The sequence below is a fragment of the Oryx dammah genome, unplaced genomic scaffold (assembly GCF_014754425.2).
Source record: "Oryx dammah isolate SB20612 unplaced genomic scaffold, SCBI_Odam_1.1 HiC_scaffold_11077, whole genome shotgun sequence".
In the NCBI taxonomy this organism is placed as follows: Eukaryota; Metazoa; Chordata; class Mammalia; order Artiodactyla; family Bovidae; genus Oryx; species Oryx dammah.
In genome coordinates this window covers 6,028,163-6,040,613 of record NW_024080471.1, presented here as the reverse complement: position 1 = coordinate 6,040,613, position 12,451 = coordinate 6,028,163, and the positions used below count along the sequence as shown (strand labels likewise).

Genomic DNA, 12,451 nt, shown 5'->3' with positions numbered 1-12,451 from the left:
AAGATCTACTTCTAATAAGGTCACATTCACAGGGACCAGGAAGCAGGACTCCACCTGCCTTTTGGAGGGCCACAGTGTAACCCATTCAGTGATCTGTCTGTGAGTAGTCTAATTTTGCCCGTTTGTTAATGGCCATTTTACCAAACACCTGTGATACTGGGTGTTGAACACACTCGAATACATTCTTCAGAATCTACTTAACGGTTTTTCACAAACTCATTAGAGGGAGAAAGGCAAGGAAACAATGAAGTCTCAACGTAGAAAAAGTACCTTTTTCTTCTTGTCCATCCATCTTCTGACCTACGTTTACATTTGGGTGCTCTGTCCTTTAAACTTTCCATACAGTAAATACCTGTGCAGAGTTTACCACTTGAATGAACTGCTAGGATACTAAAGAGAGGAAAAAACAAGTGACGGTAAATTCATCTTTTCCTTCACTGATGCCTCCCTGACTTCTGACAGTGGAGGGTGAGCTTGGCGTTGCCCCGTTACTCTGGCAGGCTGATCATCCTCTTGCTCCTGGCTCTCCTTTAGTCTCTGAGTCCTGGTCTGGGCGTATCTTCTGCCGATATATCCTGAGTACATGGGATATGTTGGCACTCTGTTCATTTCCTGCTCCTTTGTGACATCATTGCCTCTTCTTTTTTGGTTTTGTTTTTAATGGTTCAGAAAAATGCTTATGTATGATATTATTTTCTTTGCAGAGTAGTTTCTGTAAGAGTCTTCTGGCGAAAGAGTTAGGAACTTGAGTGGCTTGGGTGTGGGGCGTGCGGTGGGGTAACCAGCTCCCCAGCAAATCTTCCCCCATCGTTACTTATCCTCTGTGTGTTTGCCACCTGCGTCCGTACTCACCATCCCCACAGCTTCGTAGTAACGTGTCCCTCCCTGTGTCTCTTTCATTGTAATGTCTTAAAGACCAGTTTCCTCCCCTCAGATCATTCATCGCTTTGGCAAATCCTTGCCTCCATCCCAACACCCCCTACCCCCCTCCCACTGCTCTTGACCTTTCTTCCCGTCATTTGTGATGGTCTCTGAACTCTAAATGGGGTAGCTAATTGCCCTACCCACCCATGAACCTATAATAAAAACTGGTGAGATTCTTTCCCATCGTAAGTGCCTTCCACACTTTTTAAAAAGCTGTGAGAATCGTTTCTCTATGTTCCCCCCTCCAGTGAGCACCAGGCGCAGATTTGCTGGTGCTCGTGGTCTGTGTGGACCTGCCGGAGGCCCCCTGGTGACCCCGGGATGCCCCCTCTGTCCAGAGGGAGGGAGCACAGTTGTGTGTACTCGGTGGAATTCTGGAGTTCCCACTCCAGGCATGGGTGCAACTTACTTGCTTGTTTAAGGCTCTTCTGAGCTGGCCGTGCCCTTCTCTCTGGCGGTTCTTAGACGTGCACACAGAGCAAGGAATTTGCAAATGTGACTTCTTTGATTTGAGCCAAAGCTTGAACATCGGAAGTGTGTGGGCAAGGGGGAAGATTCAAGACTTTGGCCTCTCTGAGAGGCCTGCTGCTGTTGGAACATCCAAGCTGTTAACCTTCTTTTTTCCGCACGGATTTCTTATACGCTGCTCTCTCTGATGAGAGAGCCGTAATGACTTATGTCTCCTGTTACTATCATGCTTTTGCTGGTGCGCAGAAGGTGAGGATGTGAAACATAAGTCGCCACTCACCTCTCACCTTCTGTGTCTTGATTTTTCTCTTCAGTTGCTTTCCTCTCCCCCATCCCCCAACTCCTCGGAGTAAGGAGATCCATCTGGTTCCAAGGAAGTAGTCATTTGTTTTTTTCAGTCTGTTTTTCTTTGAAACATACTGTCTGTGCAGTAAGTAGTATGCCACTCATGTTCGTTTCCTAGAAGGTCCCATGCTGTTCCACAAGCCCACATCCTATTGATATCCTCTGGAAATCCGATGACGAGCTTTCACCTTGGGGAATTACATGGCACCTTTTTAAACCGCATTCTGTCAGTGACTGAACTGAGTCTCAAAAGCTTAATAATTCAGCCACAAACGGGCTGGCCAAGGTGAGAAAGGAAGAGCGTATGTTCCTGTGGTTCTGTTTTCTTTCTTCCTGGTGGTTGTCTTGGCAGCTCCTATGCATGGTGGCAAGAGTCATAGTAAGAAGTTCAAGTCATGTAGACCCTTCTTTTTAGAAGTTCTGTTACTCGGGGTGGTTTCTATCAATGGCATGGTAAGTATGTATAGAAGGATTAGAAAATGTCCTGTCTTCGGTGAACTCATCCCCGTTTAAGTGAGGGCGGTGCACAGAGCAGAAAGCCAAGGATTATGAGGGAGGGGAGGGGAAGTGGTGGCCACAGTGGGGCCAGAGAGGTCTACATGTCCTCCTGCATCTTGCAAAGGGACACACCTTGCTCACAGCCAAAGTGGCAGATGACGTGATCCACTTAAAAGGCAGGATCCCACAGGTCCTTAGGCGGTGGGAGCCAACTCTAATAGGCAGCACCCGGGTTCCCATAGGAATACCTTGCCTGCACTTAAAAAAAAAAAAAAACCCACCCACGGTGGGAGAGAAACCCTCATTTTGATGATGTAAAAAGAAATGTGCTGGTTGAAAGCACTGTGTTTACGAGCGTTCAGTTCTGTACAGCCTTCCTAAAGGTCAGGATGGTGGGCCCAAGAAACACAGAAAGTCAAGTGTAAACAGTTTGTTCTTCCCTTTGTTCACCCTGGTTTCTGCTCTTCATCTGTGTGTATGTCTGTTCTCTGTGTTATTTTTCCCTCCCTCAGACATTGTGAACACTCCCAAGCCCGACGAAAGAGCTATCATGACATACGTTTCCTGCTTCTACCATGCTTTCGCGGGCGCGGAGCAGGTATTTAACCCTCGTCTATCCGGTTGCCGTGCTGCTCTCGTGCATTGGTTTCAGTTATGTGTTTACGTGTGCACGTGAGCACACGTGTGCATACCTGAGTGTGTGTCCATGCACTTACATCTTACCTGGGACTCTTTCTGAGTGTTTTGTAACGACCTAACTTGGCAAGTTCCAAACTGTGAATGCGTTTTTACTTAACAGCTTTACCTTTCAAGTTCTTGAAGTGTTCTTGGTTTTCTGTCCTTCTAAGATATTGCTCATATTTCACTAGTCAATTGTGGGAAATACTCACGCTTCAGGAAAAGCGAGAGCCGTGAAAATTGGGCTGCACTGATTGAGCAGTGAAGGGGGATTTGACCAGGAGGAGTGGACACCTTTTCAGGGCCCATTTTTATTAATAGTTCTCTTCTACCTGGATGCCCTTCACTGTTCGGTGACCTGTTCAAACATCTTGCAAGACGAATATTAATGTAACTGAAATAGTGAAAAGATAACAGTGTTAAAACCTCAAAAAAAATGCATACTCCTTAACCAACAGCCTGAGGGACATCACAGGTAGGTGTCCCTCTGTTTTCTCCCTGGTCCCCTGTTTTTGCCTCCTGCCTCTTCCCGTATCTCTACTTGCAGTGTTCTTATAGATGGGGGTGGACAAGGGATGTATTATTTCTGTGATCTCTATAACTCTATAAGACCGTCTCCAGCAAATGGTAGTAATTGGAAATTGGCCCCTATGTGGGTTTCAGAAGCAGGGCTTGGGATGAGGCAGGAGGGCTGGAAGCCAGATGGGCCTCATGGTCATGGTTTAAGGTGGCCACTCCTAGCTCAAACTCCCCACAGAAGGACAATAGAAAATTATTGATACCACAACAGCTACTCAGGTGGATTAAACAAAGTCTTAAAGCAGGTTCTGTTCCGAGAAAGGATCCCAGCTAACACATTCTATGCGTTCATTTTGGGAGAAGAGGGCTTCTGTGAGCTCAGGGCAGTGACAGAGGGATTCAGAACCCAGTCCTCTCTGCTTTGATATCTAATGTGATTGGAGAGTTCCTGCCCTGTAGTTTGGAGGTTGGTTAGAGCAGCAGTCGCCAACCTTTTTGGCACCAGGGACCAATTTCGGGGAAGACAGACACCTTTTCCATGGACCAGGGTGGGGGATGGTTTCGGGATGATTCAAGTGCATTACATCTCCTGTGCACTTTATTTCTATTCTTATTACATCAGCTCCACCTCAGATCATCAGGCATTAGATCCCGGAAGCTGGGGACCCCTGGGAGGGCTCAGGTGGACGCCCAGGGACCAGAGATTTTTGTTTCTGCGACCCATCGATTTCTGTTACTAACTTGTTCGATGTTCCACAAAGCTCATGTTTTCAACTAACGCTAATCTTCCTGTTATTCCCTACAGTATATTCACCTTGCTGTGTACGTCTGTATGAAACTGTCCCAAAGGAGTGCAATGACCCATAGTGTGAAAGAGCCATATCTTCAGGCTTACCCCACCAGAACCTAGAACCTGCACCATTTACAGCACATACCACCTCCGCCCTGCCGCCTTCCGCCTTCTGTATGCACGTCCCTGTCGACAGAGCCGTCCTGTTTACCTATTGTGTTTTACAGGCTGAGACAGCGGCTAACAGGATATGTAAGGTTCTTGCTGTGAATCAAGAGAATGAGAGGCTGATGGAAGAATATGAGAGGCTAGCGAGTGAGGTAAAGGAAACGGGTCCCCGCGGTCTTGTCCATTCCCTCCCCGAGGGTGAGAAACAGAGGGCGAACACAGATTGTCAAGTGTTGTTGTTTTTTTTTTTTCTTTGCATTTTTCATCTCGGGTAGAATAAAGTAGGAAACTCCACTAGCTCTCAGGAATTGTTCATCTTGTAGTAGCTTAATTATTAGCACAAAGATCATGCTGCAGGTTGTTCTAAGCACTGCAGGGCATGGAGGTAGTTTGCATGTTACAAGGTGTAGTAAGAAGCTCTGCACCTCTGGGGTTGGACTCCCCTAGATGACATTGTGTTCCTTGTTTTTTTCCTGCCTCATTGGCTTCTGACATCACATTGGATGTGCTCCGTATTCAGCATCCCGGCTCCACGCAATGACTTAGGATCTAAGGAACATGTACAATCCATAGTGAGAGGACAGAGGCTCAGCCCTGTGTATGTATTTAAATATCAAGTATCTAGAGGGAACCTGGTGGAGGCAGAGCTGGTAGAGCCCTCCGTCCAAGACATTTGAGCACGAGTTTCCAGGATGCCTTTTTAGAGTAGCGCTTGCCACGCTGCCCTTTGTTTTGTTCTTATTATAGCATAAATATTAACTAAGCAGGACCAGAGAAGCCAGGCGGCTCAGTGGTAAAGAATCTGCGTGCTAGTGCAGGAGAGGCTGGAGACTCAAGTTTGATGCCTGGGTCGGGAAGATCCCTGCAGGAGGACATGGCAACCCACTCCAGTATTCTTGCCTGGAGAATCCCATGGACAGAGGAGCCTAGCAGGCTGTAGTCCATGGGGGTCGCAAAGAGTTGGTCACAGCTGAGCATGCATGCAACAAAATCAAAGCAGGACCAGGGCGAGGTCCACAGCCACCTCCTCTCTGGACTGAGCTCAGCCACAGTGACAGTAGTGGAGATCAAGTAATGTTTGCTGTGAGCTACTCAGGCTCATACTTGGCCTGTCCTGGGTAAAGCGTCGGAACACTTGGAATCGATTTTCCCAGGGAGTTGTATGTATCAGTCCAAGCTGATGGTGCTGTTTTCACTTTGTCCTGTTGTGGGAAAATTCCATTTGCAGCATCATGTAATGCCAGTGATCCAGCTTCAGGGTTGAAGTATGACCAGGACCGAAGGACAGATGCTCCTCGGTGATGATAACCTTCATTTTCTTTCTTGGTCCTTTATTCATCCTCTTCAGATAGACCGTGCAGGGCATTTGTAAGGCCTTGGTGGTAATTCAAGAGAAAGGCGCATCCTTCATTCTTGGGATTCATTGCCATTTTCACCTTCATCCTGTGGATTTCCTTGAAAGTTAGCTATTAAAATACATTTTGGCATTGAGTCAGTTCCAGATTTACAGTGCTTTTGCCTAGTAAATAGACCCATTAGATTTGAGCTGATTGAAACTAGAAATACATTTTAAGTTAAACCCAGTCCTTTCCTGATTTTATTCCACCACGTGAAGTTTTTGTTTTTGTTTTTGTTTTTTTTTTTTCATTTGAAAGCTCCATCCAGCATTTGTCTGCTCATGTCTGGTCCCCAAGTTTCTTGTAAATGTCTCATTTCTGTAAAACATCCCTTGTGCTGACTCTGAGTTTTCAACCTGTGCACTTGGGCAAGGGTGAGTGGCCCTGGGTGGGGACTGAAGTCTCCATTTGTGCCCTCCTTACAGATGGGGCTGTTACAGACTTCTGTAATCTCAGGAGCTTTTGGTCAACCCGTTCCCAATTGTTAGATGCCTCTGTTTTATAACTGGGGGGTCAGTTTGCTGGTGTTTTCAGCAGTTTTTTTTTTGGTGTGTGTGTGTGTGTTGGGAGCAGCTTTTGGAATGGATTCGGCGCACGATCCCCTGGCTCGAGAACCGGACTCCTGAGAAGACCATGCAGGCCATGCAGAAGAAGCTGGAGGACTTCCGGGATTATCGCCGGAAGCACAAGCCTCCCAAGGTCCAGGAGAAGTGCCAGCTGGAGATCAACTTCAACACTCTGCAGACCAAGCTGAGGATCAGCAACCGGCCGGCCTTCATGCCCTCCGAGGGCAAGATGGTGTCGGTGAGTAGCCCCTTGGCCCCGGGGGCACCCCGATCTTTTTTTTTTCATAAAGTCCCTCCTCTGATTTGTCGCTGAGAGGAGGCACTATCATTTTGACCCTGTGGCCACTTCCTTCTGGATATTTCCTCTCTGCCATCATGCTGTTTTTGCTTCTCCCTGCTGTTGGCGCCTCACGCAGAGCAGGCCTCTCACAGACACCTGGTGATGATGGTCCCTCCTTCTCCTCCCCGCCTCTGGGTGGACTGGCATCTCCATCACATACCTCTGTTTCCTCCTGTTACCACCTCCGTGTTTCACCTTCTCCAGGGCTCAGTCCTATGTTTACCTCCCTCTCTGCTTATCAGTTTCGCCCATTCTTCCGAATCTTTCCCATCCGCATTAGGAAGCAGTCTAGAATCTGCCAGCAAAAATAAAAACCTCCTATGACTCCACATCTCCCCACAGCAGCTGTCCTATTTCTCAGCTCCCTTTGCAGCAGGACGTCCAGAGAGAATTCTTTATGGTCCTTATTTTTGGTTCCTTCCTGTTCCTTTACTTCTTTTACTCTTCAACGTGCAGTAAGTAATCTGGCTTCCGTCCCCACCTGCATGGAGACTGTTCTGTTCAAAGTCAGCAGGATCCATGTTGACAACCCAGTGGTCCCTTCTGTTTTCATGCTCTCTGTTACTGTGACCGTGGCTTCCTTGAAACTCCTTCCACTCTTGAACTTAGCTGCGTTCCTCCTCCCTGACCACCGAGTCCTTCCAGTCACTGCTCACAGCTTTGCTTCCTTCCCTGAGGCTATAGGTGGATGGTTTCTGGGTCAAGGGCTCCTGACTTTCTCCTCTGTCTTGACACCTGCAAATGAACTCATCCAGGCTTGTGGCTTTAATTACCAGCTATAATGGCAACATCTCCCAAATTTGACATCTCCAGCTCTGATTTCTGCCCCAGTTCCAGAGTCATATGTCCACTTGGATGTCTCAAAACCTAACATCCAGGAGTCCTTCTGCATTGAGCTCTATCTGAGTAAATGGCATCACCGATCCCTAAGTTACCGAAGCCCCAAACCCAGGTGTCATCTCAGATCCTCCCATTCTGTCACTTTCTTGCATCTGGTTCCTCAGCAAGTTCCACTGGCTCGGGATCATACCTTGACTCTGAGCCCTTCTCCCTCTGCTGCTGTTGCCTGTGCTAAGCCACCAGTGCTTCTCTTTGGACTCTGCAGTAACTTTCTCACTCGCTTTTCTTGTTCTTTTCCCCCTAAAATGCATTCTCTACATAGCAGCTGCCATCATCTTTTAAAAAAATTTTTTCCTGTGGCACGCCAGCTCAGGTGTCCTGTGGCATGCAGGATCGCGTAGTTCCCCAACCAGGAATCAAACCCACATCCCCTGCATTGAGTCTTAACCCCTGGACTACCAGAGAAGTCCCCGTCTTTTAAAAACATAAATCAGAGTATGTCTCCTTTCTTCTCAAAACCCTCCAGTGACTTTCTAAAATATCTGGAGTAAGATCCAGATCCCTTTTCTGGGATCTGACGTGGTCTGACCCCCACCCCACCCTGCTGACCTCATCTCTGGCTGCTCTGCCCCTCACCCATCTATGGACATACCACCTGGTCCTTCCCAAGCCCAGAGTGCACCCCTTCTGTAGGCCTTTAGCTCATCCCTCCCTTCATCATGAACTTGGTTTTCCCATCCCTGAGGTCTCGACTCAAAGGGCACCTCCTCAGAGGGGTGTCTGCTGAGTGACCCGCCTAAAGGAACTGCTGTCACCTGCCCTCATCAGTGCCACTTGACTGTGAGTTGTTTTTCCTTAGCAGCACATCACTGTCGGAAATAGGAGTTTTGCTTGTTTAATTCCTTACTTGTTGTCTTTCTCTCCACCCCCCACCACAGCCGTGAAAACTACACCAGGGCCCTGGGAACTTTAGAGGTGCTGTCCACTCTTATATCACAGGTTCCCACAGTGCCTGGAGCATGTGTGATGCCCAGGAACCAGTTGACGGCTGGTAGAGCCCAGTCTCTGAGTCATTTGGGGGCTGAGTCATTCTGCAGCTTCAGCTGCTAGTAGCCAAAAAATTAAAGTGTGTAAGCCTTTGTCCACATCTGGAGAAGCATTTGATATCTGTTCACTGATGAGAAGGGCCATCTTAGTCCAAAAAGGCCTGGTGATAATGAAGATGTTTAGAAGCCAAAACATGGGGATGGCTATTTGGAGTGGGTGGGGAGTACAGAGGGCGAAGGAAGGACAAGAAGACACCAAGGAAAATGCCGCTGATATCACAGAGGGGATCATAGGGGAGCCCAGGGGGCCAAAACATGACGGATCTGCCGTGCTTGTCCCCAACCATCCCAGGATATTGCGGGCGCCTGGCAGCGGCTGGAGCAGGCGGAGAAGGGCTACGAGGAGTGGCTGCTGAACGAGATCCGGAGGCTGGAGCGCGTGGAGCACCTGGCTGAGAAGTTCCGGCAGAAGGCATCCACACATGAAACCTGGGCGTACGGTGAGTCCTTGGGGCACGGTGGGGCTCCTGGAAAATCGGGGTTGAGTTGCGGACAGAGCCATGCGTGTGTGCAGTGACCTCTGTCCCTGGTGCCGGTGACCCTGTAGGCAGCTGTCCTCGCCCCTTTCTGGTTTGCTGTCCCAGGTCCTAAGGTACTTAAGGAGATGGGTATGGGGAATTTCCTGGCAGTCTAGCGGTTAGGACTCGGTGCTTTCATCGCTGTGGCCCAGGTTCAATCCCAGGTCAGGGAACTGAGATCCAGCAAGCTGTACTGTGCAGCCAAAACAAAACAAAACAGTAGATATGAAGATGGATGTTTTTACCAAACAGGACTCATAGTACATTCTTCCCACACTTAACTACACAGCTAGGCCTCCTCCTCCTTAAGGCCCAGCCTCCTCCTGACTCATCCCAGTTTCTTCTGTCTGATTCCACAAGCATCTGTTTACTCCCTAACTGTGGGTCAGACAGCCCTGGCCCAGAAACTAGCTTCTGCAGATAGAAGTTTTATTAAATGCTACAAAAGCAACAAAATTTCCCACTTAGAAGATCTGCTTGCAAGGAAAGAACACAAGGTATGGTTTTCTGTCTTCCTAAGGCTCTTGTTTCACTTAGATCCATCTGCTCCTTTCAGGCCTCACACGTATACCTGTTTGCATGGCTTTGATGCTGTGGTTGTGGTATCGTTTTGACTCTCCGCTCTTTGCTGAGGTAGAAGAACAGAACATCCCCTCATGACATGATCATCTATTTTGAGAAAGGACAGGGAGGTTTCCCTCATCCTTTGGGTTCCTTTTGCTGTCGTACAGCTTGACTGTCCACGTTGTGCAGCAAGATGGTCACACAGACGTGCAGCCAGGCAGGTTGGCATCCTAGCACTGACACTGTGCACCCTGCATGCTTCTTAGCTCTCAGGGCCTCAGTGTCCTCTGCAAAGTGGGGTGACAGTCATCCCTGCTTCACAGGGTTTTTGTGAAGATTTAATGAGTTCATGTTTATAAGTATTTCAGTTGGCATTTGGCACATAGTGCTGTGTTGTCATTGTTCAATGTGTGAACTTTTGCTTTCCATGTCTAGCTTTGTGGAATTGCATTCTTAAAGGTAATCAACCAGGGAATAAAAGTGGGTCCAGTTATAACCACAGAAGTTGCCTGACTTAAGAAATATTTGTGGGGAAACAGTTTCAGAGAGAAATTTTTCTATTGTTATTAGAAAAAAATCACAGCCTGCATTTAATCTCATTAAAAAATAAAGTTTTCAAATAAGCAGAATTGGGCTAATATGGTTGAACCCTTGGGCAGACAAATAAGAGTACAAGTGTTTTATCTAATAATCTCAGATAATTTTCATGGGCTAGTAATTACTAGCTTAACTGAGCATCACAAGGAAAGTCAGATACTTCTTTAGGAATAACACAGACTTGTTATTTAGAATGTGCTCAGCGTGCTTTCTGGGCTTCCCAGGTGGTGGTAATGGTAACAACTCGCCTAGCAGTGCAGGAGACTTAAGAGATGGAGCTTCTATCTCTGGGTTGGGAAGATCCCCTGGGAGAGGGCACAGCAACCCATTCTAGTATTCTTTCCTAAGAATTCCATGGCCAGAGAAGGCTTCAGGCTACAGTCCTTAGAGTCGCAAAGAGTCGGACATGACTAAAGTGACTTAGCATGCACACGGTGTGCTTTCCACCCATCCAGAACACACAGGGGCTCAAGGCCTCTTTAGCAGAGTGACAGCCTGAATTCTAGCTGAGATATTATCTCTGCCTCTTCAGGGCTGTCCTCCTTTCTCCTTTCTCTTGGTTCTCTGAAATGACCCAGGACTTTGCAAAGAGGCCAAAGCCCTCACACTCCCTTGCTGCAACCATTGCAGGCAAAGAGCAGATCTTGCTGCAGAAGGATTACGAGTCGTCAACCCTGACGGAAGTGCGGGCTCTGCTGCGGAAGCACGAGGCCTTCGAGAGTGACCTGGCCGCGCACCAGGACCGCGTGGAGCAGATTGCCGCCATCGCCCAGGAGCTCAAGTATGTGCTGCCTGCGGGCGCTGCCGCTGACATTGAGCCCTGGGTCCAAGCAAGGACCCCACACAGAGCTTCCCCAGGCATTCCCAGGGAGGGGGCCGTGGGGGCCCGCCTTTCCTGTCCTGTCCTAAATGTCGATCCAAGCCAAAGGATGCTGTGATGGGATTTGTCCTGTTTTTTTTTTTTTTCTCTTTTTTCCTAAGCTTTTTATTTTGTATTAGGTTTTTTTCTCCCCCCTCAACTTTATATTTTGTATTGGGGTATCAGGGCTTGCCTGGTGGCTCAGACAGTAAAGAATCTGCCTGCAATGTAGAAGGATACTTCCCTGGGTCAGGAAGATCCCCTGGAGAAGGGAATGGCTACCCACTGTAGCATTCTTGGCCTGAAGAACTACATGGACAGAGGAGTCTGGAGGGCTACTGGTTCGCAAAGAGTCAGACACAACTGAGTGACAAGACTTTCACTTTCAGATAGCCAATTAACTGTGGTAGTTTCAGCTGAACAGCCAAGCAACTCAGCCATACATACACATGTATCCATTTCCACCCCAGACTCCCCTCCCATCCAGGCTGCCATATAACACTGAACCAATGTGCTATGTAGTGGGTCTTTGTTGTATCCATTTTAAATATAGCAGTGTGTACATGTCCATCCCAAACTTTTACCTGTCCCTTTGCTCCATCCTTCCCCCACCTGGCCACCATAAGTTCATTCTTTAAATCTGTGAGTCTGTTTCTGTTTTGTAAGTAAGTTCATTCATATCATTTCTTTTCAGAGTCCGTCTATAAGGGACGTTACGGGATATTTCTCGTTCTCTGTCTGACTTGCTTCGCTCAGTGTGACAGTCTCTCGGTCCATCCATGTTGCTGCACATGGCATTCTTTCTTTCTTTTTAATGGCTGAGTGACAGTCCAGGTCCTATTTTTTTTTTCCTTAAAGAGTGACACTGACTTTTGCACTGATCCTTTGGTTTTGGTAGCGTCCCTGTGTCCATCCATCAGGCAGCAGCCCCACGCCCAGCACAGGCAGCTCCACTTCCAAGAGGATGAGAAACAAGCACTCGGGATGGGAGCCTGGCTTGCAAAGGGGGCCTCACCCAGGCCTGGGTGCGTGAGATGGCCCATATTACCCCCCGCCCCCGGAACCAAAGACCAAGACGCCTCCAAAGGAAGAGATATTAAGGCCGCACTTTCCTTTGTCATCAAATAAGTGCCGTTTCATTTGTATGCTCCTTATTTTATGGGAGGAGCTAGCATGAGGTTGAGGCCGGAGTACTTTAAGCCCCAGTGGGTGCTGTAGGTCCCACTGATCCAGATGCTGCCTCTGGCTGTGGCCATCCTTCCAGAGAGGGGCTG

The 12,451-nt window shown here is 48.1% G+C and overlaps 1 protein-coding gene across 1 annotated transcript in view; it reads left to right on the top strand.

Moving 5' to 3' along the window:
* LOC120860478 (alpha-actinin-2) overlaps positions 1-12,451 on the top strand; it is a 77,939-nt gene that overhangs the window by 46,280 nt on the left and 19,208 nt on the right. The window contains exons 8-12 of the mRNA XM_040236298.1: positions 2,748-2,833; positions 4,450-4,542; positions 6,361-6,591; positions 8,932-9,079; positions 10,949-11,099. Coding sequence (XP_040092232.1) covers positions 2,748-2,833; positions 4,450-4,542; positions 6,361-6,591; positions 8,932-9,079; positions 10,949-11,099 — 709 coding nt within the window. The remainder of the gene's footprint in view (positions 1-2,747; positions 2,834-4,449; positions 4,543-6,360; positions 6,592-8,931; positions 9,080-10,948; positions 11,100-12,451) is intronic.